We start from the raw sequence: 27,844 nt of genomic DNA, 5'->3' as shown, positions 1-27,844 counted from the left end.
GGGCCTGTTATAGTGATGGTCAGATACGAATGCTTCAGTATAATAGTTCATAATTATATTAATATTATAATATTTTACAATCAACTTTTTGTGAGTGTTTTCTGGTTAGAAAAGCTTTTGAAGTCAGAGTAGTCAGTGAAAGTACTGAGTCGTTACATTGCTACGTGGCATATGAAGTCTTTTATTTTTACGCCTCTGACCGGAAAGCCGGTCTTTATTCTGTCTGTGTCGGTGGGTCGCTTGTAGGAAGGGCCGGTGAAGGGAAGGAGGGACGCTCGTAGAAAATCTGACGCTGGCTTCGGCAGAGTATCAGCCGGGCAATTACAGCAGCGGCGTATCGAGGGAGAGGGTGGCAACCGAAACTAATCAAAAGGGCCGTCCAGCACCTGAACCATCAATCGGGTTTATGAGGAAAGGCGATCGATCAGTCTGCCGTTAACCTTCGGAAGAAGAGTGGAAGTGTAATTCACCGTCAACGGTTTTTTTTTTTTTTGTTTGTTTTGTTTTGTTTTTTTTTTAACTTATTATCGGTGACAACATGGCTGAATGTAACATTAGCATCGACCAGAAGAAACTACCTGGAGTGAAAGAGGGTAACGTCCATAATGTGTTCACCAGCTAAATGTGAAGCAAGCTAGCTGTTTAGCGTATCTACGCAGGCCGACGTTGAGTGAGTGAGCTCAGGTGTTTGTTTTTGGCATCACACGCCACGGTCATGGTGGTTGTTAGCACAGCTTGCTAGTGGATGCTAGCATAGTAACGTTGGTCCTCAAGGCTGATTAGACGCCTTAGCGCGGGTGCTGATGTGCCAGATTTTGTACACCTGTCAAAATCTGTGTACTGTCAATGTTAGAAGGGGAAACATTATTTTATCATGGAGAACACACGATGATTCATTTCATGTTTTCACACAGTGTGTGAACTGTGGTTAAATAGTGATGAACACTAATCGATGTACACATACTGGCACCGCACCAGGGTGGGTAAACACAGCGTTAAAGGAGTCAGGTGACTTGTCGACCTTAATACTGATCACATCGGAGCTGTTTGTCTGTTGTAAGGTGCATTATGTGCTTCAGCCAGGGCTGAGGATAAGATGCCCTTGTTCTTGTGATGCAGTGGACTGAAGGTGTTCCCTGTCTTTTCAGTTTCATGTCTGACCTGATCTGATTACACTTTACCTTTGGTTGTAAAATCTGTTAACTTCTTTGAAAAATTATCCTGGACTGCATCACCAACCCCATCCCACATAACTTTTGTACACAGCCAAAAACTTTGTCTATGATTGTAACTGGCTGAAAAGCAGGTGGAGCGTGGGGCTTTTACATCAAAACAGATTTTCAATGGGATGCTCTGCTGGTGGAAAGGACCCATCCTGTTTGTGTGAAGCAGCTGCTCAGCAGGATGCTTGTTATTCTGGTCAGAGAGAGAAGGAGCGTGCAATTCGACTGCTTGGCTAGTCTGCAGTGGGAAAGACTGAGAAAGCTGCTGGAGAAGTTTCAACTAAATCCCTCGTGTGTTAAGAAAATAGTAAATATTGTGAGCCGTCTAGGTTTTTATTGTACTGTTACTCACAGATGATCTGAGCTTGTATTTGGATATTTCCCACTGCACATGAAGCACAAAGACTCAACTCTTGAAGTCTTTGTACATTGTGGTGTCATGTTAAGCTTATTTTGTGATTGTAACCCTAAATGAATGTCAGTGTTGTTGTTGAGAAAAACTACACCCAGTTAAATACTGCATTTTGAGAAGTGTTGCCTTTTGCAAGCTGTGAAAGGAATGGCCACAGTACCCCAAAGTGCTGGACAAGGTAAAACGACTAGTGCATATAGCTATACCAGCCACTATAAATCTAGGGTTTCTTGGCTAAGAAGATTAAGCATATGGTTGAAAAATGGTCTGTGTTAATTTAATCCCACGCTGATCTGAGGCAGTAGGGGTGGGGAGGGGGCTTGGTAGATGTCTTGCCCTCCTCTTTCCAGCATCCAGCATCAGTTTATTCCCAACACCAGTCATCCACCCGTCTACTACAACCAGACAATCTGGACACTCGTCGGTGGTTTGTTTGGTTCTATGGCCTGTTTGTGCCGTCAATACTATGAGAAAGTAGTTAATTTTTTCAGAGCTTTCTCTACACCAACACATGGTGTAAGTGTAGCGTATTTCTGGTCATTAATTTTTTATGTGGATGAAGTAATCTTTGTGAGCAGATGATGGGTGGTGAGTCTGGCAGTGTGAGGTTATTGAGTGTGGTTAGCCCTTTGTAACTGAAGCTGCAAGGAGAAGAGCTTTTAATATAAGTTTAGAATGGATCGATTAGACTGTGTATATATTATGACTGAATGTACAGGATATATGATATAAACAATACTAATCGTAAAACAAGAGAAGGTAAAACAAATACTAAAGCAAGCTCATTCTTTTCTTTTTTTCTTTTTCTGATCCTCCCTGAATAGAACCACTTCCAACAGCAGAGTGGTGCATGGCTTCTTGCAGGATGAAATCATGGCTTAATTTTATTCTTCTATATTTGATGATGTTTGTAAGGTTTGCAGCTGAAGAAAAGTTTCTCACTGTAGGATTTCAAGAATATTATTTCTAAACAGGAGGTAGTTAATCCATGTTGACTGAACCGCAGAAGCAGATGCTAGACTAAGTAACTGTAACTGTACATCCTATGTTACACGTTCCACATCCATAATTAGCTGAGGTTGTGGGAAAGGTCTGACAAGTCCTCTTAGCTTCTACTGTTTGCCTACATAGGAAACTGTGAGCTTTTGAAGACTGGTGGATCCCGAATATTCAAGCGAACAAAGAGAGAGGCTGTCTGCCTCATTTTAATGCACTTTAGATGGATGTGGGGAGATGGTGTTGGGTTTTTTATGAGGAAAACCCCCCTCCTACAACAATCTCTACTATTGTTTCTACAATGAATGTTCACAACATTTTGGCATCAGTAATATTGAAACCATAAAAGGAAACTGCTCGAGTTTAGATTTGTCGCGAAGATATCCGCGTAAGATGGAAAACAGGCAGTCAAATATAGATTTTACCAAAAAAGTACTGCTGGCCAAAAATTGTGATCATCCTCTATACACTGTATCTATATATCTACATTTACAATTACATTTACTCATTTGGCAGATACTCATTTTATCCAAAGTGAGGGATACCACTCTATACTAGACCTCGGAGTAGGCACTAAGCACTTAACCTGTTCACTTAGAAAGGGCAAAGTTAGGGTGTTGGAGATCTAATTGAGATCTAGGTTTTAATTGTAGTTTCAGTCTAACGGTGGCGCTGAGGCCAAATAATAATTATGTTTCTGTTATACAAGCTCTGCTGCTGTCAATCACTGATAATTTATTTCCAGATGATTATTAGGCTTTTCAGATCTCGTGCTGTCTACTGGTTTACATCATAGTGCTGTTGTTGCTCATTTTGTAGAGTAGTGCTCTAACTGCTTTTACTGCATGTGTCTGTGCTTTGCAGATGGATACACAAAATGTTGCTGGGAGTTTTAGACATGTACTCGTCACATTTTGTCAGCTAGTTCAGGGATTTCAACCGGCATCTTATCAATAACAAGTATACAGTACTTCTCACTTCTTAAAGATCCTCTCACCTTTTTAAATAAAATTTAAGAAGCTCAAAAGTTCCCACAACAACAGTCTCTATTGAGGCTTCTTTTTCTGTGTTTTTTGTTTTAGCCTGAGTGTGAACAGTAGTTCCTCATTCACAGTTTCACTTCATGTCTTTGCTGCCAAAAACTCACCAATGGCCAAACTCCTTATCAGACTGCTTAAAACTCCTTGGCCCAGTTTCTAATCTGTGAGAGTACAGACGTATAGTTTTTAAATGTCATCAAGTTAAACTACTGATAATTTGGGTATCAAGTGTTAGACAGATCTTTAGATTTTTGCCTCTATATCATCCAGTAGAACAGTTTTCATGTTTAAATTAATACTAAGTATGTTGCTATTTTTCATTCATTTTGCTATGAAGCATGCTTGTCAGCTCATCATATAGAAAGCTGCTGAACATAAAATTATTAGAATTCTCAAAATAGTTCTTTGCATAAGTCGCATTGACGATCCATTCAGTCCTCTTCTTGTGCGCTCTAGTTAAGCTGTTTAGCTTGGCTTCCTGTCCTTGATTGTGGGTCAATTTTTGAATAATTTGTGTGTTTGTGTGTGTGTGTGTGTGTGTGTGTGTGGGCCGGATGTTAAATGCCTGCCTGAAACTGAATATGTCAGATTCATATCTACCATCTCAGCTGCCTCTAGTTTAACTTGTGTCAGCTCGAGACAGAATGAAAAAAACATCCAGATGTTGAAGCTAATTTTGAATTTTGCTTTTTTTGTACAGGCTTTCTCATTTTCTTTTTTTAATTTTAGCCTCTTCCTTTTTTCAGTGTGCCGAGACTTTGCTGTGCTGGAGGACCACAGCCTGGCCTATAACCTCCAGGAACAAGAAAGTAAGAGAGTATAAATTGGCCATTTTTTATTTGTTCTCCTTAGTTCCCAGTGTTTTCACTTGAAGTGAGAAGGGACATGTGACTCTTACCTTTTTGAAAAATCAGTTTCTCTGCTTTTCTGCTTTCACTGATTCTGATCACAGAAAAGACCTTTGTTAAGCTCTACTCAGAAAAGTTCAGCTGCCTTTGATGGGTCCTGTTCTTTATTAAGATGAAAAAAAAAAATCCAGAGAGGTCATATAGAAACATCAATTCCCTTTTTTCCCTAGAGTCTACTTAAACACTCAAGTCATTTATTGTTGTAATATTTTCTGCATCAGACGTGTTACATCACTGCTGCCTTCCTAGGTCACTTAAAGCTTGCTTTGAAAAAGAACAAACCATGAAAGATGCTTTTAGATCTTAGCAGTAAAAAAAAATCACAATGCTTAATTTTTCCCTTTTGGAATATTTGTCAAGTCGAACAGGCTAAAGTGCAGTGTCAGTGGCTGCAGCCTCATTAAGCCTACATAAACCCTGCTTTAGCTGCACAGTTCACTATGTGAATGGTGCAGGATGCCACAACAATACTGTATCAGAGCAGGGCTGTGGCAGAATACAGTGGACTGGTGCATGTGATTTGTCTGGATCACATTAATTGTGTGAGCTGCAGCTGTAGCACAGAGAGAGTCTGGATCTGAAGTTAGCGCAATGAGCTTAGCAAGGGTTTTTATGTGAAACACACTGTGAGATACTATTGTGTTTAACTGTGTGAGTGTGTGTACTTGTAAAGTATTGTTTTGTGTGTACATGATGTGAAAATGCACACACTCCCTAACTCTTGTTGGCCATGTGTTTGTCCCTGCATGCCTCATTAGATTAGCTCATGCTTTTATGTGAGCTCATATGTGTGTAATTAGCCGGCATCTTTTTCACATGATTTTTAAAAGGCACTTTGGAGACTCACTATATCTCTTCCTCTGCTGCTAATCTTTCAGTAAGTGCATGAAGATAAATTGTTTAAAGCTTTATTTTGTGTATGTGTTTTAGGAGAAATGCTGTCAAGAACTGCTGGTCCTTTACTGTGGGTTAAACCACAGCTGAGTTAGGTTGAAAAGACATTTTCTGCCAAGGCGGACTTACAAACAGACCCAGACATAATAAGGCCTTCCTTTGATCAGACACAAACGAATATCTGGAGAAGGCCAACGGCCACCACACCCCTCATATCCTTCACCTGCACTCATTCCCAAAGACATGACAGGAATCAACAAAAAGAGGCTACTGCTTTTGTGTTCAGATTTTTTTGGTGAGCTTTTGTTTTGAAGGGATATTTTTGCTATGTGTCACCATAAAAGGGTAACTGCAACAAGCTCTACAAGATAAAAGACCAGATGTCACCCGGCCATACCCTGAGTGCAGATTAGGCTCTGTTTTGGCTGTGATTCATTTGGTCTTGGCTGGCCTGTCCTTGTATAGTCATTAACCCTTTTTAAGCCTTAGTGATCCATAACCTGAGGCTCATCTCCCTTTGCTCCCTTTGTTACCACACTAACTGATCTGGTTTGAGCTGGAAAAATGTTTTTCACCTTTGACCCTGGAGGTCATCGAGGAGAATGCCAGCTGACGTAGTCTGACAGCTCTCTGAATATGCAGTGTCCCTTTTTATTTCCTGGATTGCATCGACAGATGGCCATCCCAAACATGCCTTTTTAGCACTTTGACTCCATGTTAATGTGGAGTCGGGGTTGGCTTTTATTTCCATTCAAAATGTTGAGCATGCAAAATGCTGAAGCATTCAAATGTTGCTTGGAAAACATTTCTTTATGTCAGCACTTGGCGCCTCTTCTTTCTGGAGTCTGTTCTCTCTGTTTCAGTGCATAGCTCTGCACTGACATGTCTGAGGTTCAGATAGTCCAGCTTTCTCACCCCAACTCCTTTTTTCTGAATGACGTGAGATCTCTTCAAGGTTTAGTTTGTTGAATGAATGTCACAATGCCCAGTCTTTTTTTTTTTTCTTATTGAAAAGCTTAGCAGTGGATAAATGATAGTCTATCTGGCTTCTGTCAAATCAGTTTTGCCGTCAGATATATTTTTGTGAGGTGTCATAAACTTAAACATTTGATCAGCGTCGTACAAAAAAATCAATGTCAGCCCTTTTGACTTTTCACCAAGTTGTTCAGCTGTGACTCAGTTTCCTCTGTCAATCTCACCAGTCAGAAAGCAGAAGCTTTATGGAGCCTCTCACGGGTAAATTGCCAAATATAATTTGGTCCTTTTCACGTGAAAGCAGGGAACAGATCGATAGGTGGGTAAAACAGAGCTGAACAAGTGAGTGATGCTCTCCATGCCTACGAAGCGTATGGAGTGCGTCAGCAGGCAGGATTTATCATCTGTTATGGCCCACAACGTGCCATCACACAACCTTGGAAAGATACTTCAGATGTGAACATTCATTTCTCAGTGACTAAGAGCACTCTCTGTTTATTACCAGAAACCGAAGTGTCTGTGTCCTCAACGTTGATCTTGCTCTCTGCAGACCATCTAAACACTGCCACTGATTCTCAGAGAGGAGATTATCAAGAAAGTGTGGACCTGTAAATACCCCCCCCCCCCCCCCCCCCCCCCCCCGTACTCTACGGTTCATCATCCATCTAATTCCACATTAGTAGTGCAGTCCATTCAGCTGACTTACTCTGGGTTCTGTGTACAGTTTTAAGAGCCGTGCTTACGTGTTTTGTGTCTACAGTTGAGAGCCACTTGGCGTCCAACGTCCATAAGAGCCGTCTAGTGCAGAAGGACCTGCAGGTTGCCAAAAAGCTGCAGGAGGAGGAGGATAAGAGGGCCAAGATCCAGAGCCAGAAACAGCATGGTGACATGTGGGTCTCTCACTCTCTCTCACACACACACACACACACACACACACACACACACACACACACACACACACACACACACACACACACACACACACACACACACTTATATAGTGTGTGTCTATATCAAAGCAAAATTGCACTTGGAATAATAGATAATAAAACCATATATGCAAAAAGTTGTGGACATACAGATGGCACCCTATAAAGAGCAGACATGACTGAGTGATCACCTGTTTAAAACCTAAATAATTAATATAATTGACTGAGTTAGTTCATTGCATTTAAATTCATTTAACATTTAAAATGACACTGTGAATTACATCCGATCCAGCATTTACTTGAAAGCTGTTATCTGGTTATAATTTTATGTAATCATATGAGTGTAGCTATATCCATCTTTGACTTCATGACTTCATGAAGTCATCAGAATACCTCGCGAATTGCATTGTTAATAGCATCTGTTTCAGATTAGTGTAATCTAGTGTAATTATTCCCAAGACCTGTACCTAAAACAGATTTATGCTTCTCTGGTGAGGTAATCCAGCAGTCCCACCACACACGCCCCAAAGTACATTCAGCATTCATCGTCAGGTTAGCTCTTTTATTGTTTTAAATTAGTAGGTAAGACTTTGCTAAATGACAAAGTATAAATTTGTCTAACATTACTAAAAAGGAGAAGTTGATTGAGCCTGTTGTCAGTTTGATACATGTTGTCTTCGTACAACATCCAAAACACTACATGTTTTGGCATCCGAACACAAGCAGATCATTCGCAACTCTAGTGGTTGCCATGTAGTATCATCTATAGCCCTGATGTATAAATATATTTCCTCAGGGGTTTGGGTCAGCTCCAGCTGCATGTCCAAAGCTATGCAGCATCCATTTGTACAGTCCACAATGGCCTGATGCAGAAACATAAATCAAGCTTCAGTGACTTTACTAAATATAACTACATGCTGTGTTGCCTCTGCCTCAGTCCAGACCTGGAACTGCAACAGAGCATGCAAAAAGGCACTTGGATGAAAAGTCTTTCTATCTGCTCTGCAATTTTTATTAAAATAAAAGTGCTGACTCACATCTCAATGAGCTCACTGTTTCAAGCACACACAGACATAGTGTTACAGCAGTGGGATTGCACCCACAGGGAGAGGCCAGATGCTCCACCACGGATGCAGGTGGGCCAATACTGCTTGTCATGCTGGGAGCTCACACTGCCATCGACACTGCTCTTGCCAGTGACACTTCACATACACCCACTCTCACATTTGCCTAAACACAGACACAGGGGAATGCAGCTTCACTTGCTTCTTGCTGTAAACGGATGAAGGCATACTCAGGTGCTTTTCCTAAGCTATCAGCTGCTCGGGTCAAATACAGGTGAAGCACAGGGTAGTTAAGCTGTTACAGTTCCCTTTGAGTAAAGCATTACCCACATGTATGTATACACACACACAAACAGAGAAATGATCTTTGCATACCAGCCCTCCAGGCAGATGGTGTTGTTGTCAAAATCACGTCGTTGAAAGATGTGAGTGAACCAAAGCAAGCTGGTGAGATCAACTTCACAACAGGCGAGGACGCTTCTGCTCTCGCCTGAAGCACACACACTCTCTCCCAACATGCTGGACAAATTCAAAGCTGGGCTCTTGGTGTGTTTACTGGGCTTATGTAATATGACTATTTAATCATAGATATTACATTGTGATATGTCCCACATGAATAATTAATCTTTGGGTTTTTTTTAGCAGTTTTAAAGTGTGGGTTTGTATTTTTATAAGTGTTAAAAATCTTTGTCTGCTTGAAATGTATCGAGGTGAATTAGTTAACAGCAAAATGGCAACAGAGGTATCGACTGAAAGCACTCAGAAAAATATGGGACATTGAACTATTGAGCAAATACGAGAGAAGTATAAAGAATGGATAAGAAATAAAAAAGTAAAGCCTGTTTATTATGTATGAAAAATGTGCTTTTATTCATGTGAGGATTTAAGAGGAACATCCTGGTTATCATCATCATCATCATCATCATCCATATTCTGACTATTACAAGTTGTATTATCTGTTATTAATGTTGTAATGTTGTCCAACCCCCTCCCCATATACACATTACGATACACGGGAACCTCAGTGAACGCCAAGATAATGAGATCGCTCAGGAGATTCAGGAACAACTGGTCCGACAGGCAGAGCAACAGCGACAGCAAGAAGAGAAGGATGCAGTAAGAACACATTAGAGACACACACACGCACACGAGATCAGACCTCTGTGTGCATTCAAGCACAATGCTGGTTACATCCACCTGTCAGTGATTTGACTTCTAGTGTCGATGCACTGAAATGGGTGGGTCATTCCACTTGAGTTGTTGTAATGGAGGCAGCCATAGCAACATAGCCTGTAATTCTTTATTCTCAAAGTTGTATTCAGTGTTTACACCCTACATAAAGAGCATACTTCAGGATGTTTTTGTAAATGTTTTGTCATGGTATTGTTGATGTGGTCTCATTGCTTCATAGTGTGATTAAAAAACTATCCGGCCTGAGTAAGCTACTACAGCACTTCCTGAACTTGTTTGATTTATCTAAAGCATCAGGGAACGATGGATCTCACCACTATAATCTGATATGCTTTGAAACTACAGTGACTGACAAGAGTAAAAAACAAAACTGCATCTCAAAACAAAGTGACACGTTTGTTACAGATCAGGCCAAACAGGGACTTTGTCATAATCATGTGGTAAGACGTGTTTACTGTTGCCTTATTTGTTTTGTAGGCCATAGCTCGTAAGCTGCAGGAGAAGGAGATGAAGGAGGAAAGGAGGAGACAGAAGCAGCTGGAATCAAACTTTGACGAGGACTACTTTGAGGATCATGGAGGTGGGGAGAGCACCACTGGCTTATGTTATGTGTGGCCGTTGCTTTGTCTGTGTGTATTTCATATGTATTTGTTGCCTCTATGAGCTTGTCTGTGGTTAAGAAAATGAGAGAAGATATGATGCTCTTTTTGTGGACTGGAATGTTTTTTCTCCAGCTCTGGATTTCTCAGGGTATGCTTTTGATGTTGCAGTGCTCTGCAGATTGTTGCTGACTCGAGGCAAAGATTTTGGAATGCATTCATAAGCACATAATTAACCTTGAAGGAGTTAAGCTTACATGTTCCTACAGAGAAATAATTTGTCATCTTGCTCCCATTCAAGAACAAACACCACTGTAAATGGGTGCTCCAGTTTGAAGATGCAGCTTAAATGTGCTTTGATATCAGATTCAACCTCAGATATAAAATGAATCCCAGTTAGTGGGTACAAAATGCATTAAGAAAAACATTTAGATGGTGTTACATACCCACCTAAAATATCTTTGTCAACAAAACTGTGTTTTTTATGCTTTTATAAGGTATAACAAATCCAAGTCTTTTCATGCAAACGTCACACCTGTATGATTCATAGCACTGGAGGTCTGTTCATTTTCTTCTGAAAGAGACAGTTACTCATAATCTTCCTCTTTTCTTTTACTTCTTTGTAAATTGTTTCCCTCTGTCAAGTAACCTATGAGACGCTGAGCCTGCATCCGGTGCCATCTCTGTGTTGAGAGATGCAGCTTCAGAGCAGGCTTTTATAGCAAAGGGCTAACAGTTTGTCTGCATGACAGATTTTGCTGCTGAAATGTTGCAGCCATTTGAGAGTAGTGTGGCTAGCTCTGAGTGCAGCTCTAGTTCTTGAGCCAAGGGTGTGACTTTGAGTATAGGAGGGAAATGTATTTCTCATGGTTCTTTATAACACGCCCTCCTTGTAAAAGCTGAGCTCTTTTCTTTGCAGCTGTCTGAACCTTCTGAATCTAATCTGGCAGACTGACTCCCAGTTTTCCTGTCTGAACCCTCAACCATTTATATTTGGATCTTGTCCTCTCCAGAGGCTGGAATTTAGCACCCACTGCCACCGCTCATGTCATCCCTAGATGGTGAGCAGAGAAGGAAAATAATTTTTAGTTATCTTCATAACACAAACCTTCTCTGCTCTGCGTTTTTTCATTTCCAGTAGTTTATTTTCAGTGATCCACAAACATTCACCATAGACTTCATGGGTTTTACTTCCACTGGCAGGTTGCAGATGTATTGGTTCTTATGTTTTTGGTTTTTTTTTTATCTGCCCACTTGTTCCACTCCTCAGACTTTGCGGATATGCATGTAAATAAAACATGGGATGCAAAACAGGACAGAGGGAGGTGGAGGCTGTGAGTGGGAGGGAATGAGTAGTTTCTCAGGTGGGGCATGAAGTGTACACAAATATTACGTTGACACAGACATTGGCTTCTTTGTTGACATAAACAGGACTGGGCAATTGTCTCCAGCCGTCACTCTACCTTTCCTGTTGTGTCTATATGGATCGCAGGCAGCCACTGTGCTTTGCATGGCAGGTGGTCAGGTCAGGTCTCCTTTATATCAGAATATTTGTGTCATTATCAGACTCACCATGTTTAATTTAAAGCCTTTAAAGAGTGTGTGTGTGTGTGTGTGTGTGTGTGTGTGTGTGTGTGTGTGCGTGCAGAGTGTGAATGTGCTCACAGTGGAACAAAGATTGAGCACCTGTATTTACCCTGCATCTAATGCTGCAATGGAATGACATAACAATTAGTAACCAGATACATTTCATGCAGTTTTACAACATTGTCACTGTGCACAAAGGTGTTTAGTGTTCAGACTCAGTATTTTCACCGTCTTGCACTTGTATGTGAATTCTTCATAGCCTAGTGTTACATTTTAAAATCTCCACCCCACTACTTTTTAATATCCTTCTTATGCACGTCTGTGATATCATGTAGCTTCTCATTGGGCTGTGTAATTGGCTTCTCCTCACAGGAAATGAGAGGCTGCTGGCCTTGTTTGTCTTAATCCAGTGGATTACAGTTGCACATAAACCCATGTGGTGGGCAGAACCTGTCCCCACTTGACAGGTACAGAACAGACAGGAAGTCAGATGGAGAGGAAGATGGGGAAGTGTATTTAAATGTGAAATGAGACAGAAGAAAGCAAAGGCTTTACCCAGCTACGTCACTTAGAGGCAGGTTTTGGTGAGGCTGTCTTTTGTACCTGCCTCCTTTAGTTTTTTTTTTTAAAGTTTGAACATCAACAAAGTCGATATGAGCAGCAGGTTAGATAGTTGGAATTCCATTGAGCTGACTCTCAGGGCACAAAGGACTTGCCTCTGCTGCGTGTTTTTCCACTCATTTCTTTTCATTCAAACTTTTGTCAGTCACAGGCCAACTCCCAGCAGGATGGTGTTCAAGTTCAGTTTTTCCCTTCAAGTCAGTCATGCTCTGGTTATAATATGGTATTTGCTTGGTTGTCAAGTCTGCCACATTGATTTTCAGCTGTGTATGTCAAATAACCCATAATATATTTTCAAAAGTGTTAATACAACATGTTGGATGTTCATTATGTCACATGCATTTATAAAACTGTATTCTATTTAATTTACAAACACTTGTTGCCGCTGACTTGACCTTATTTAATTTTCCAAGAGTAATAAACATGCCTTTGGACAGTTTGGGTGCAGCTAATACCTACACTCTTTCCATTTATAGTTTATGCTTTGTCTTTTGACCATCACTCTCCTCACTGGTGCTGTTTTAAGATTAACGCTTACTAACCATCTCAGCTTACATCACTCTTGTCTGTGTTATTTTGATGTTCTCATCAACCATCATCATTTTCTCCACTCTGCCCCCCTCAAACCCCTCACTCCTTCATCTCTGCTCAGCTGCAAGAAGACCTCTTGATCTGGACAAACACACCCGTCACAAATCAACTTCCCCAGGTCCTTATGATACATATGCTCCAGTGAGCTCACATCGTGATCACTCCCCAGATTATAGCTCAACAGAGCCCAAAAGGAGCAGGTATCCAAGACAGGAACCAGCAGCACCCCACAGTCGCTCCAGATACCCTGAGCACTACCTGGTGGCAGAGGGAGGGCGAAGCAGGCATGCAGATCCGTACCCAGAGCACCTGCTGCCCTCCAGAGGCAAGCATGGGGACAGGTACCCGGAGTATGAACCCACAGAGACAAGCAGAGCCATGGGCCTTGGGGGGGAGGACACAGAGAGAGTGGTGAGGAGGAAGGAGAGACCAGCCAGACCACCTCCACCACACATCCCCATAGAGAGAGACAAGGCATGGGACAGAGAAAGGGACAGGCAACGTGACCGAGACAGGGGCAGGGACCTGGAATGGGAGAAGTATATGGGAAAAGACCACAGGAGAGACAGAGAGCAGGACCTCAGAGGGGCCAGAGCAGGAGGAAGAGACAGGGAAAGATCCAAAGACAGAGGACACACTGGGGACAGACACAGAGAGAGAGACAGGCAAAGACAGAGGGACAAAGACAGACCACGAACAAGAACCAGGAGCAGGGAGAGAGGACTTGATGAGGATTATTTGGAGCAGGGTCATAGCAGGGACTGGTCAAGAGAGGGTAAGGCTTCCTGGGTGGAGGAAGAGGATGATGATGGTGAGAGGGAGAGGAAAGCCAGGTGCCGGCAGCGTGTCCACTCTGCCTACGAAGACGTGTTTGACGAGCCCAGGAGCAACGAAGGGAGAGAGGGCACCAGAGAATTCTGGGACCCTCGACAGGGGGAGGGTCCTGGCAGGGAACGCATTCATACACACCCCAACGGAGAGACAGGTACCACCCTGAGCCTCCCTCTGGGCTCTACGGGGGTGTTTGTGTGGTGTGCTGGAGTAGCTTTTTCGCTGTGGCAATCTCAGGTGGTGGGTTGATCTACTATAACTTGGCAATCACTAATGAAGACACAAATTTTCTCTCTTCTCATAAGGACAACAAAGATTTCACAGTAATTTCTGATGATTGTTGCAATTCAGATTTCAATGGTTTGAAGTGATTGGATTTGTTGCTGTTGTGTTGTGGGGTTCGCTTATTCTTGCATTGTCTATTGTGTTGTTGAGCAAGGCAATGATTACACTGTGCTGCGACTAAAATGTGTGCTGTGTGTTTTCTAGTTGAATAGCTTTTTTATATTTTTCTTGGGCTAAAATTCGGCATTCACAAAGGGCTGCACTGCTGGTGAGCTGGTTTTATCCCAAAAATGTGAAAGGCATGAAGGAAAACAGTGATAAACACCAGTGGAGATGCAACGCAGCCCTTTTTGGTGCCTTATGGCTTTAATCCAACTACAGTTGTATGTATTGTAGACCAGCAATGAGAAGGCGATTAATCACTGATTGAAAATTCTTTGTTAATCATTTTAATCAAATTTTGTATTTATCAAAATGCCAAAAAACATTCAAGCTCCATCTTCTCAGATGTTGGGGTTTATCATTTTTCTGTCATACATGCCTCACTAAAAACCACATGAATTTAATCTATTTATTTTTTGACTGTTGGGCGGACAAAACGGGCACTTGAAGACATTGCGCCCTGGGTCTGGAAAATTGTGATAATAATTTTTTTCTGATGAAAAATAAACAATGGATCTTAATGAACAAAAGCAACTGATTATTCGAAAATTAAAATAATTGTTGTTTTCAAATTTATTTATGTATGTATTTATTATTATTATTATTATTATTATTATTATTATTATTATTATTATTATTATCATTATTGTTGTTAATGGAATATGGTAACATCCACAGGTCGTATTGTGCACCGAGGGAGTGGGGCAGTAGTAGCAGAAACTGAGTATGGGCTGAGCGAGGCCACCAGGGGGTTGACGAAGCTGGATCTCCGAGAGCAGGAGCTAAAGGACATGGAGGTGGCCAGGAAACTGCAGGAGGAGGAAATCAAGGTGGGGGAGGAAACTAGAAAGCTGTTAGCTTTTGTTTATTTGTGCATTCAAAGGACTAGTGAGCACGCTTACGTGTAAGATAAAAATAAAATCAACCCAAAAAGCAAACTGAAGAATCATGATAATATGTTGGGGAGATCTGATTTTGTAACATTTGACAACTCTTCCACCATTAAGTTGCTGGCAGATCCCAAAGTTTCCAGCTGTGTATGGTAAAAATGCAGACGTCAAGAGCTAATATAATACTGTACACCAAGAGCAACCTCAACGCTTAAACTTGGTATTAGTGACAGCTACAAAGAGCAGGAGCTGAATGCAAACACCCAACTCCTGGTTAATCATTGAATGTGAAGTCAGGTCAGATATACAAAGTCAGATTTTTGAGTTTATAATAAATCCAATATCAAAGGAGAAGGCATACAATAGGCCCAGTGTAACAAGTACAATGTAGGAGGCTACTAAGTTTTCTGTAGAATTAGGGCTTCGGGCTTCAATTGCAGTCATTTCCTATGTTTATAAAATGTCAGAACAATGTGTTTCACTGTGGGGAGAATGTGACTTTTTTTGATTGTTGTCTGGTTTCAGGCAAGCAAGGTGCATGTGCGTGCAGCCCAAGTGGCACAGGATGAGGTGAGTGGGCATAAAGTCTGCAAAACTTTTTTACGCTGTTTTCCTCTATTGAATATCAGTCATATAATCCTATGACTGATATTAAAAAGCCATGTCTAAACCAGGCATTATGTAAGAGGAAACAGTCCAGTATCGTAAAAGTGTTGTTATTACATGCTATTTTCAGACTGTGAACCTGGTGTTTCTGATTACTGTTTGGATCCAAGAGTAGTGATACATACCTTCATATGACAGTTAAAATACATGAAACCCAATCAACGTGTCACCCATACATTAAATCTTGTAGGATATGGAAGTTTTCCTGTGGCTATGAATATTATCCAATTGATATCGATGTGCCTTGCTCTGGCAGGAAATCGCCCGACTGCTGATGGAACAAGAGAAAAAGGAGTACAGGAAGAATCGAGAACGGGAGAAAGAGAAGGAACGAGAGAGGGAGAGGTTGGCCATGGAGAAGATGGCAGTGGAAAGGAGGAGGCAAGAGGGCGACTACAGGGTAAATTTCCATGAACATACTCATTTTAAAACCTTGGGTGAAATATTTGGGCAGCCTACTTTATATGAAAGTGTGTTTCCACTGTGGTACAATAACCATAATTTTAGGTTAGGTTAATTTTAGGTCATAATTTTTGTTGGTTTCCAGCCAAATTCAGAGGAAGTCGTCCGGCCCAGAACACGAGATGAGTATGAATACCAGAGGCAGAGGAACCACAACAAGCCTGCCAGGTACCACACTCATAACTTCTTAAGACCAAATATTTGCAGTCAGCCAAGAAGTACTCAATCTTTACATTTGGTTTCTTTCTTGGTTTCCCCGCTCTGTCTGTCTCAGGCCTCCTCAGCCTCGTACACACGACTATGAGAATGTGAATCCTGGCTATGGCTACTCGGACCACCCTGTCCCCCCTCGTGCACCCACCAGACCTGAAGCTGCTTACAAAGGTATGATGTCTATTTATTTCATCCTAACATAAAGTACTGTTTAATTAAATAAGGATGTACCCTCTGTTTACTGTCCACGCCAGTGATTTGTCAGCCCTGAATATTGACTACAGATTGCATGTTGTTAGCTTTACTGCTTACTGTTTTTCTATACCATATCACATGTTAATTCTTTGGTTCAGTTGGATATTTTTATAGAGTGTATGTCTCTTGTGTGTATTGATTTATTTTCTCTTCTGATGGACTAATATTGATTGTCTGTAGAGCTGTAAATGTCCCTACCACTGCTTAAATTAATTCATACAGTCAGTCCATTTTACATATATAATGTAAATTTTAACATCTGTTGTTTTTAGCACCTAGTATTAGGTATGCTTCCTCTGAGAAATGAGAGTTGGCACACAGGAAGTTATGAGTTTTTCTTTTCCGGCTCATTAATGAGTAGATAGTTGAGACATGACAGGAAATGAGGGGAAGATTGTGGCTAGTGGTCTGCGCCTTAACCCTCAGGCGACCAGGATGTCCAGGAAGTGATGTATTTCACCAAAGCATAAACAGTGTTTGTTTCACAACTAGAAGAGTAGTAAGTGCAAACAGCAGAAACCAGACAGCAGAAGAAGGGAAACTAATCTCTGAGAAATGCAGCAAAAAAACAACTTGGTTGCTGATAGATCTCTTTGTCTTTTTCTAGGTGCCTATTACAAGCGGTGACTCAGGCTCTCTGCCATGTCCAGACATACTGTCAGTCCTCCTTCGTCCTCCTTTTTTTTTTTTTTTTGTTCATCTTTGCTTTCAGCCATTCATACTCTGTTGACCAAAAGCCTTGGGACAATCTAATGAGTTCACAGTGGTATTTATTTTTTTTTTTTTCTTTTATAGTACCCTCCAAAGTTTGGCCCAGAGTTAAGGAAGTGGATCTGTGAGTGTTGGAATCACACTCATCTTTTCCTTTTTTTCTTAAATTTGTAAATGGTGATTAATTATTATTTCTTTTAACTGACTTGATATCAAGACAAGCCAAAAGAGCAGCCTTGTGACATAACCTCCCATGATTCTTAGCTGTTGAAACAGAGGAACTGCCTCCTCATTTGCTGTGCTCATCGTGTGCTGATGTACGTCCCATCTGTGGACCATGCCATCACAAGGGCTCAAGGCCTCTGCTGGATATAACCATGCAATCTCAAATTTCCTCATGACTTTTCATGGGACGTGCCTGTCTGGTCCAACATGGATGCTACAGTGTCTTAGATACCAACATGGCAGCTGCTTCGTATCACCCGTGCTGCAGTTCTATATCTTGTCATCCTGTTCAATGAGGCCACACAGGCCCTGTCCATGTGCCACACAGCATATGACTCTGGAGGGATACGTTTCTGTTGCTGTATTCAAACAACAAAAAATAAGCCTTTTATCAAGATGCTGGTAGTTTTGGCTTTGACATGTTTACCTTGTTCCACTGCAGAGGAGGTGGAGCTTTGTGATGAACCATGGACATTTAATTGGCTGTAGGCTGTGTCTTCTTCGGCTTGTGAGGGGCACTCTTTAACCCTGTCACCGTTAAACTGAAAGTGGCTGGATGATATTCTGTGTATGACTCACTGTTTCTATGTGCATGCTTACTGAAAGTATACAACTGTGTACATGCATTTCAGCTCTATATCAAATTATCTGGCTCCCTTTTCTTTTTTGTCAGAAAGGGCTAAAAGCCACAAAAAGCCAATAATCTTCTCTTTGTGAATGAACAAAATATGTGCTAGCTCATATACTGCTGTTCAATGTATCACTTTTCTATTTCATATCAGCTTGTCATTTACAAACCAAAACTGGCTCATAAAAGAACCAGAAATGAAATGCATGTACATTGCTTGTCTGTGTCAATTCATGCTTGTGCTTATGGCACAGACATTGTGCAATTGAATATCTGCTCATTTTATTTAAATGTAAATATATGTTGTTTTTTGTTTTATTTTTTGTTTCGTTTTTAAGCTTGTGTTACCAAATTATGTCTTGTGGAAAATACAAGATTCTCACTTCAGTCCTAATATCTTGTGTCTCACTATTTTTTTTTTTGTTCAGAAAGGGAGCCTTATATTTTGTTTGTACACAGTATTTTGTCAGTCTTTCTATTCCCCCTAAACTTTCCCACTGTCAGTTCCAATCCCCTTCTCTTTGTCTCAAACTCAAAGGCAGACATCATTTCCTGCCTGCAGAAAAGGCAAACATCCCCCACAGGAGAAGTGCATCTGGATGGAGGGAAATCCAGTCACAGGATTAGCTGGAAAAACTGACACAAACATATATTACTGCTCAAAGGGACCTATTTTACTGTTTTTACTGCTGCAGAATCCATTATTTTCTGTTCATATTGAATAAGAATGATATGGAAAATGAAGAGCACATTTAAGCTTTTGAGTTCACTGAAATGTTTGTATAATAGCAACAAATTGATTCAGTCTTTGAACATTAAGGTGGACTCGGCTGGCCTCAGTGCTACTTCCATGTGTTCACGTTGTAATAAATGTCGCTGAAATTAAAAATCAGCTTCTAAACTGATTCCCTCCCTGTGCAGAGAAAATGTGTAGTTTTCTTTGCCTAATTGTGAGATGTTTGTATTTCTGAGGACATGCAGCAATATTGCAGTTCTTATTGAATTGATAATGTGCTAATGGCTGTTGACAGAATGGGATTTGTGCCATATGTTTGTCATTTTTTCAGGGACTTGAAAATGGGAAAAGCTTCAAGTTGTTGTGGTTGTAGCAGAGCTACCACACCCACCAAGGTGGAACTCCTAATTTATTCTGTGATGAGAGCACCACCTTGTGGACTTGTTGGCAATTTAAAAAAAAAAAAAAATACAAAGTGAATCTAATCAGGATGCGTCTTTGATTGTGTATTTGTGGATGTTGTGCATCAGATTTTGGATTTGAGTGCTGTCTACATCAAACATTGAGTGTTGTGTTTTAAATTTTCTTTAATCCAGGGCTTGTATGCAATCTACCAATCATGAGTCGACACATGTGTTGGCACTTGCTGTAACAGATTTTTTTTTTTTTTTTTAGGTACAATGAATTAACCAGTTGCTTTTACCTATAGCATTTCGAAATGTAATAAACTGTATCAGCATTTCCACTGTTAATGAAAACGACTCGTTCATTAAGTGAAGGTTAGGCCACTGAAACACTGATGCCGCTCAGTGCATTTTAGTGTGCCCAGTAAAACAGAGTGGTGCAGGCCTCAAATAACATTTAAATATATTTTGTAAGTGACTTCTCTACTGCACTTTACCATTTTATTGCCAGTTTCACCTAACCATGTTGTGTACCTGCAGTACAGGTCTTAAGCTTCCCCACAGCAGCCAGGAATAGACGACTTATGCCTCCTTTTCAGCTCCATACTCTCCCTCCACATACATACATACATAATGTGTCACTCTTTAAAGTGGCACAGAAAATCCTGGTCAGTATTCACACATTTTAGCTCAACAGCACCACGTGAAAGGGAGAAGTTTGAAGAAAACCTGTTTTAAACTTTGTGCAGACCTCCAGCTGTTTCCACATACAAATATTAACTGCACTAATTCAAGCTAAAGGACTATGAAGAGAAGAAAACGGTTCCATATACATTAGTAACTGCTGCACAAGCATTTGTTTCTCATGTTTATTTATGTAGGAGCTGATTCACAAGCATATACACACTGATAACACAACCTCATTTGCAAAATTTGTCTCTAGATGGGGTTTTATTTAAAAATATACTTTAATCTTAGGTTTATTTTGTTTCTTGACCTTATGCTTCTTTCTTAACATCAATCGTGTTTTAATTTTTTCAAATTTCCTTATGCAAAGAGCTTGAACTGTCAGTGGCAGGTAGCCTTTTATCATCAGTATTTTTAATAAATCATGCCACTCTTAAGGACAGTACAGAGTTACACCCATCATTGGCTGAGTGGAGCTGGTTTACCAACATACCTATCATACTGATGCTTCATCTGCATGTGGTAACACCACTGCCATGCCCTCAGAGGGCTATGTCACAACCAAATTACTGGAAACTAAATTTCCAAAACCAGAAAAGTGGCTGCTGCTGCTGCTGCTGCTGGGAGATTAGAAGAGTTTCACAATCAGACGTGATATTTGTTCTACTCCTCGTGGCTTTAGGATCTGGTGAAATTTTACATAATCTTCTAAATGCTCATCATATAAGCTTGGATACCTGATGTATTTAAAGTAAAATTAAATATAAAGCCTACCAACATTTGGCTGGTAGCAAGTAATTCCCAGATATTGCCAGATTCTACAATTATGATGCATGTTGTGGCTCTGCTTTCCAGACAACAGAGCTCAGCAGTGTTTCAGGCTTTTCATTCATCTGTCTCAACTCACTTTTTTTACAAACATCAGACGTATTTCAAAAGCACGTAAACCTGGAAATTACAGTCAGTCTCTGAAGAGTCTCCCAACAAAAATCCATCCATAACTCCAGTTTGGTCTTGCATGCACATTACACACACGACCAGAAACAATGACTGAAATTTGTGAGCACAGAAATTCCCAGGCAAAGTTTCCAGCTGTGCGGGTAACAGAACTGCTGTAAAATGACCCTGTGAAGAGAAACAAGAGTAATTGTTTTGTATGTCAACACAGTTGTGTGTCGTGTGCGGGTGGAAATGTATTATTGGGGATTGTGTGGTCCTGCTCTTCCTATAGCCTACCTGCTGTATCTCAAAATACAAATAATACAGGAAGTAACTCAAGCAAATATTTATTCATGTTCAGGCTCAGACTGGTTTGATGTGTTAGCAGATGCGTTTGACTTGTGACTTGTGCGCCACACCATGAGCACAGAGTCCCAGAGCAGCCACAACAGGTGTTTGCACTGAAAACTGAAGAGAACAAGGCATGCAATCAAAATTAGGAAGCTTTAAATGTTTGTTAATTATGTTGCATAGCTGCAGTAATACAACATATACAACAATATATTTACAGGTAATTTTACTCACCTGTCCTGGCTGGTGTCATCCAGTCATTCAAGCGGCCTGAGAATGATGAACTAGCTGCTGTGGCCTATTCACAGAGTGGGCTCTGTGTCTCACCTGGCAGGTAAAGAGATGAGTGCAGCTGTCTATGAACTGTAGCGCACCGTGTCGAGACATGAAGACACACCCACTTGTTGGAGAGAGAGAAGGAGAGAGAGAGAGAGAGAAAGAGAGAGACTGCCAAGTACCCTCTCCATATGTTTCTCTCTATCCAGGTTCGGCCTTCATCAAAATGTGAATCCAACTAAGAGCGAAAATAAAACTCTCCAGACTTTGTAAAAGAAAAAGCAACAGTCATCTTTAATCAGAAACACTGCATGTCTTTTAATCTTTGTCTCTCTCTCCCTCGACCTGATAAAGCCTGGGGCGCATCTTCAGGAAAAACCGGTAGAGGTAGTCAGAGAACTATTTTGTCAGACGCTAAACTGATCCAACCCTCGACGGAGAAAAAACAGGCTCAGGGAGGGAATCATTGTAGCCAATACAAATTAATATGTGTAACTGAATTTTTAAAAAAAAAAGAATGGAGGATCTGCTAAATTATCTCCTTTGGCTTGATATGTTTAAATATGTAAGAATTAAGACCATATTTCCGGTTTTGCTTTGTATTTTGAGCACTTTATATACTAATGCTCTTTCTTTGCCAAGTATTTATCCTTCACTGACAGAAGCTGCCACTGTTACTTCACCTTCTGCCAGACACTGTCTTTCCCAAAATCACTGCTAACTATTTATAACCAGGGATTTCACCTGAGAGTTTAACTCCCTTAACTCAAATCTATCTAACTAAGCATTTGCAGAAAAGAGCTCATAGTCTAACATGAGTGAATTCAGATCACTTGATATCAGGTGGCCAGGTGGTATCAGACTTATGTGAGATGTGAGCGATATAACATTCACATTTTGTTTAGCTCAACAGTGGACAGTGCACAGTGGTCATCTCATTTATTCACTCTTTTATTTACCCTGCCTAAAAACTTCCTAGTGTGATTAGGTCCATAATCACACTAATGACACACAGCCAGAGGAGTGTCTATCATACTTTGAAGGTTGAAATTGAGCTGCAGAAGGTGATGGCCCCTGAATCCTGGCATGAGGACAAAGGCAAACATTCTCATCATGGGGTGTAAAAATTAAACAGGCCGTTTGGCTTGAGGCGCTCTGTGCTGTGCCTGATGCAGGAATGACATCGGACTGGTTTGGAGCAGCACCTAGGCCCATCTGTACAGGGAGTCACCCTTGTATGTATGCCAAGGCAGTCCTCAGGTGCTTTTGTTTAAGCTTGCTCAAAAGGACGGAGTGCTGCTGAATTTACTTTAGGATATTAATCAACTGGTCCAGTTGTAGTCGTAAGTAGTAGGAGGAAGTAGTAGCAAGATCACAGACCTAAAGAGTTTGGATATAAGAAATATAAATGTAGTATGTAGCAACAGAAAGTGTACCATACACACATGCAATAAGCAAGATATTGTTGATATGTAGATATGTGAACAACATGAGCCTCAAACGCTTGTACAACAACATTGGAAGTGTAACAGAAAAAAAAAAGTACAATCAACTGATCAGACATCTTAGGAACAGTTTTCTAGGTTTTTCAACCATCTACAATTAGCACAGGAGTGCATTTTCATAAACAACATGTCGGAAAAGCATGGGTGTAAATTTAAAAAAACTTAGTGAAGGCTAAATTCCAATTAGCTGATTCAGTTTCAGGTCTTGGTATTGTTCATGCTGTACAATGACACCTGCACTTCACCTACTGCAAGTGTCAAAGTAAAGTCAAACTGTAAGCAGCATGTCCTGTGTCCTGCCTGAGCAGCCTTTAGTTTGTAGGTTTGATATGACAGACTTTTAGAAGGCCTAGAAGAAAGTTGTCCATGTGTCATTGTATCCCCCTGTTCAGGAGAGTGTAGCTCAGTAGCACAGAGATCTGATGAGCACATGCTGTGTAAATGTGCTGTTGAGATCAAAAGCTCCGCTGACATCAGAGGACCCTGAGCTGTCCAGCTATATTGCTGCAATACAGAGTGCTCTACTGTCGCTGGGTAGCGCTCAAGAAAACCTGCACCATTTTTGATTTTACACATTGCATTGACTTTAATGGACAACACCTTTGACTGTCAGAATTAATCATGATTGTTGGTGCTTTCCATCCACCTGATACCATTTTACTTTATGCCTTAAAAGTCACTAAGAGGATTGACTACCATCTTCTGAGTTTGTCCTGTAGCAAATTTTATGAGGGTCTGCCCTGAGTTAAATCCCTATCAGCAAGAATCAAAAACTGAAGAGGTAAATATGTAGAAAATGTCAGTGACACATCTTAGAGAAAAAGGCAAAGCCAACTTCAATTAATGACTATGACCAGCTCACTGCATAAACTACTGACAGAAAGTAAAAAAACCACACACTCCATATGTGTCGTGTTGTATCCCTTCAAACCTGACACACTCTTACACACTTCTCTCACACCATGCAATCATGCAGGAAAAACACAGGTAGAATAAAATTGACAATGGCTTTGTTACATTTAGAAGTCAGTAAATGCTGCTGATGAACCAGCATGTACAATACAGGTGACTTTCCAAAGCTTTGGCACTGAAACACCTGAAGGAATGTATCCATTATTAATGTTAGACCTGAGTTTGACACGTCCAACCTTCCTCATGTGGAAGAGGCTTACCGGCAGCCGATCCCCAGTTCTCCCAGTGGCCACCGGGTGTCATAACACTATTACTAAATCACATGACATCATTGTAGCAGTGAGAATTAGAAAGTGCAACTATAATATTTTTAAAAAGCTATATCTTTCTACATCTTTATAACATTAGTAGTTGGAGACACTTTGTTCGGTGCCAGCAGGTCCTCAGATGTGTATTTGATGGTTATACTTTGATTAATTGACTTTGTGTCAGTGCTATACTGCAGCATAAGTATTGCAGTTAAGTCAGTTAGCATAGATACAGCATGCCAGCACTACTAAATATATGATATACATACAAACTATATAAATTGCACTGTGATTACAGCCAGATTGCCAGACTATAATCTCAGTATACATCCTTTCAAACCTGCAGGTTGATAAGCTACTTTGGTGAGTAGTAAAATGTGAACAATATATTTTGTAAGCCTGTGTTTTTTGTCACTAAGGTCAGATTTAGGAACTGTAACAAGTGTCTCAATGTGTCCTCAGTGACTCCTGCTCCTGGTAGCTGTCTGACTCAGAGTGGCCACTAGATGACATCTTCCTCACATGTTTTGCAGTGTGGGATGCCTCCTCACCCAGTCAAGTCACTTAGCTAGTGTTTGAGAAGCCTGCTGACTTACTTATAATGTTGTCGCAATAGTAGGCTATATGTTAGCTGCAGTCCCTGCACCTCGAGTGTGTATTTTTTGCAGTCTAAAACCGTTTGACTTTGTCACAGATATTATATAAGGGCTCATGACTTTAACCTACTTTCTATTCCCTCCTCTCTACTTAGGAGCGTGGCTAAATAAATATTTGGGTGTAATTAACTCCAATGGCTTGCTGCTATTCCCAGAACCAAGATTACACTGCTCTTCCATGATGTGTGCTTCCCCCTTTTGTGTGATGATGGAGAACATTAGGCAGCACTTGCAGGAAGCCATGCAGTCTACTCATTTCCTAAGAGGGATAGGGAGTGAGAGGGTCCTCAATTCTTGTCTTCTGTGACAGGATACATCATTGAATTATTAATATAACCTGTATTTACTGAAAATTAATCAGTACCGCTTTACACTGGAATGGAACCCATCTACTTCTGCTGAATATAATCAAATCAGTTTTTACAGTTTGTATCAGTTATCAGTTTGTAAACAATCATACACTAAACAGTTTCAGTGGTTCACAGGAACACATCAACCATAACTAAAAGTTTTAAAGTGATGAAAGTCATTCTCAAATTCTGTTACTGACAACTTTGCAAGAATGGTCTAAGAACTGGAGTGTATCTGTGTTGATTTGTATTTCCTGTGTGGGTGACAGAGTAGATATAACTTAAGAGGGAAAACTGGTTTGGTCACTTGTACAATAACCCCCCCCCCCCCCACAAACATTTGTTGAGCATGTTTGTTTTAATAATTCTGCTTACCCTGACATAATTCCACAGCACAACATAACAACGCACTAGCCTGAAATATTTAATAAAAAACAGTCAAGAGCTTACAGCTGATCTCAAAGGACCTCGGCATCTCCTTCCCTGCAGCTGCTACTAACGTGGATAATCAAAATCAATCAAAATCAGTCAAAACAGAATAGAATACAGAATCATTCAAATTCAAATTAATCGTCAGTGGGGTCATCATTTACATTTGAATGAAACCTAAACCTTTTTTCCCAACTATATGTTAGGTGATATGGTTTTGGTGTGTTTGCTGCCATGATTTACTTTTTAGGGCATGTAGGTAAGATTTTGTAGAGATTTCATCATTATCATACATGTATCACACCATTCACATGCTGTGTTTCACAAAACTAGAAGTGGATTGTGACACCCATTATTAGTATATGAGTTCTTTGGTGAGTGTGTCTGGGTGTAACATTTGAGTTTTTCCCGGATGTCTTCAGCTCAAACCCTGACTGACAAAAGGGAGTGGGTGTATCTGCTGATTAGCTATCAGAATCATCATCACGCTGGCCAGATTACGTCTCCTCCCCTGTTTTGAATCACATTAAAAGTGTCTTTCTTAATGTTACAGACTAATTTGGACATCCACACAAATACAATCCGTGACCTCTTCCCCTTTTGCAAACACATGATATCTATTTTGAGGATCACAGGAATCAGCTATTTTGGCAGCTAAAAGGGAAGTGTAAAGGCATAATTTATTTCTGGTCGCAAACTAAAGGTTCAAGATAAATCACAGCAGTGTCCTTTATTATGATTAAGGGTGATCCTTGAAAGCTGCGTATCAGCTGGTCCTGTTCACTAGGATTTCTCACTCATGCATGGTTGCATGAATAAAGAAGGTTTTGCCTGTAGAAATTATGTGCAACATCGACAGCTCAACAAACAGTATTAACCATATTCAACATAAGATATTAGATACCAGAAAAGTATTGGTAAAATCTGGTTTTTTGTCCAATACTTTGACCACCAAATTCTAATCAGTTCATCCTTGAGTTCAAGTGAATGTTTGCACCAAATGTAATGAAAGTACCTCTGGGCGTTCCTGATATATTTCATTCACAAGAACCTTGAACTTTGACTTTTGCCCATAAAAAAATGTAATCAGTTCATCTTTAATTCCAAGTGAATGTTTTTGCCAAATCTGAAGAAATTCCCTCAAGGTGGTGTTGAGATGTCACATTCAAGAGGCCAAAAATGCGTTTTGTGAGGTCACAGTGACCTTAGCCTTTAATCACCAAAATCTAATCAGTTCTTCTGTGACCTTGAACTTTGACCTTTGCCCATAAAAAAAATGTAATCAGTTCATCCCTGACTCCAAGTTAACGTTTGTACCAAATTTGAAGGGATTCCCTCAAGGCATTACTGAGATATCACATTCATGAGAATGGGATGGATGGACGGATAACCCAAAAACATAGTCACACCGCTTGTGGAAGTCGCCAACAATGAGACGTGAAGAAACAGAACTTTAACATAATAATAAACAAAAGCTAAAAAAAATTATTTTTGGTCTTGGGCTCTTATATGACTGTTTTTTGCAAAATAGAAGATCATGCAAGACGGTCTCCTTCCCTCACTATGCATATACAAGAAAACCTAATTCCAAAACTAACCTTAAAACTAACCTGCGAGGACCTCAATTTATAACCACCACTACCACACACAGCACTTGTTACACCTGTAGATCAGCACATCTACACATCCATCACTAACCACCTCGCCATATTTATCACAGTATTTTCACTATATCCTCCCAGGATGTGAATCAGTTATTACATGTATAGGGGAGGGGACTGCTGTCACTGCTGATTTAAAAAACACACTATTGTTCCTGTGGGAGAACAGGTTGTCAGGATGACAGATGCCATATTTTTGACACATTCATATTGATGACACATTCTTCCGGCACTGAATGTACTGTTACAGGAAGTCCATTTCTAATCAGACC

The 27,844-nt window shown here is 40.5% G+C and overlaps 1 protein-coding gene across 2 annotated transcripts; it reads left to right on the top strand.

Moving 5' to 3' along the window:
* The first annotated feature begins 242 nt into the window (after positions 1-242).
* On the top strand, positions 243-19,837 carry ccdc50a (coiled-coil domain containing 50a). 2 transcript variants are annotated; one of them, XM_071487909.1, is made up of 12 exons: positions 243-593; positions 4,418-4,480; positions 7,209-7,338; positions 9,467-9,557; positions 10,110-10,212; positions 13,092-14,015; positions 14,987-15,138; positions 15,724-15,768; positions 16,121-16,264; positions 16,412-16,494; positions 16,601-16,710; positions 17,402-19,837. In XM_071487909.1, exons 1-12 carry the CDS (start codon positions 539-541, stop codon positions 17,419-17,421), a joined length of 1,920 nt encoding a protein of 639 aa, XP_071344010.1. In that variant the 5' UTR covers positions 243-538; the 3' UTR covers positions 17,422-19,837. The 2 variants fall into 2 exon arrangements, with proteins under 2 accessions (XP_071344010.1, XP_071344011.1); XM_071487910.1 differs by lacking the exon at positions 13,092-14,015 and having other exon boundaries at positions 246-593.
* The last annotated feature ends 8,007 nt before the right edge of the window (positions 19,838-27,844 follow it).

This window comes from Trachinotus anak, unplaced genomic scaffold, assembly GCF_046630095.1.
Source record: "Trachinotus anak isolate AG129_WGS33_773 ecotype Australia unplaced genomic scaffold, CSIRO_AGI_Tana_v1 ptg000010l, whole genome shotgun sequence".
Taxonomy (NCBI): domain Eukaryota; kingdom Metazoa; phylum Chordata; class Actinopteri; order Carangiformes; family Carangidae; genus Trachinotus; species Trachinotus anak.
The sequence above is the reverse complement of the archived record's forward strand: the minus strand, read 5'-3'. Positions and strand labels throughout refer to the sequence as shown.

Coding starts and splice junctions, on each gene's coding strand:
- ccdc50a (XM_071487909.1), top strand. CDS start 539: ATGGCTGAATGTAACATTAGCATCGACCAGAAGAAACTACCTGGAGTG. Junction 7,339..9,466: donor CAGAAACAGCATGGTGACAT/GTGGGTCTCTCA, acceptor CGGGAACCTCAG/TGAACGCCAAGATAATGAGA. Junction 16,495..16,600: donor AACCACAACAAGCCTGCCAG/GTACCACACTCA, acceptor TGTCTGTCTCAG/GCCTCCTCAGCCTCGTACAC.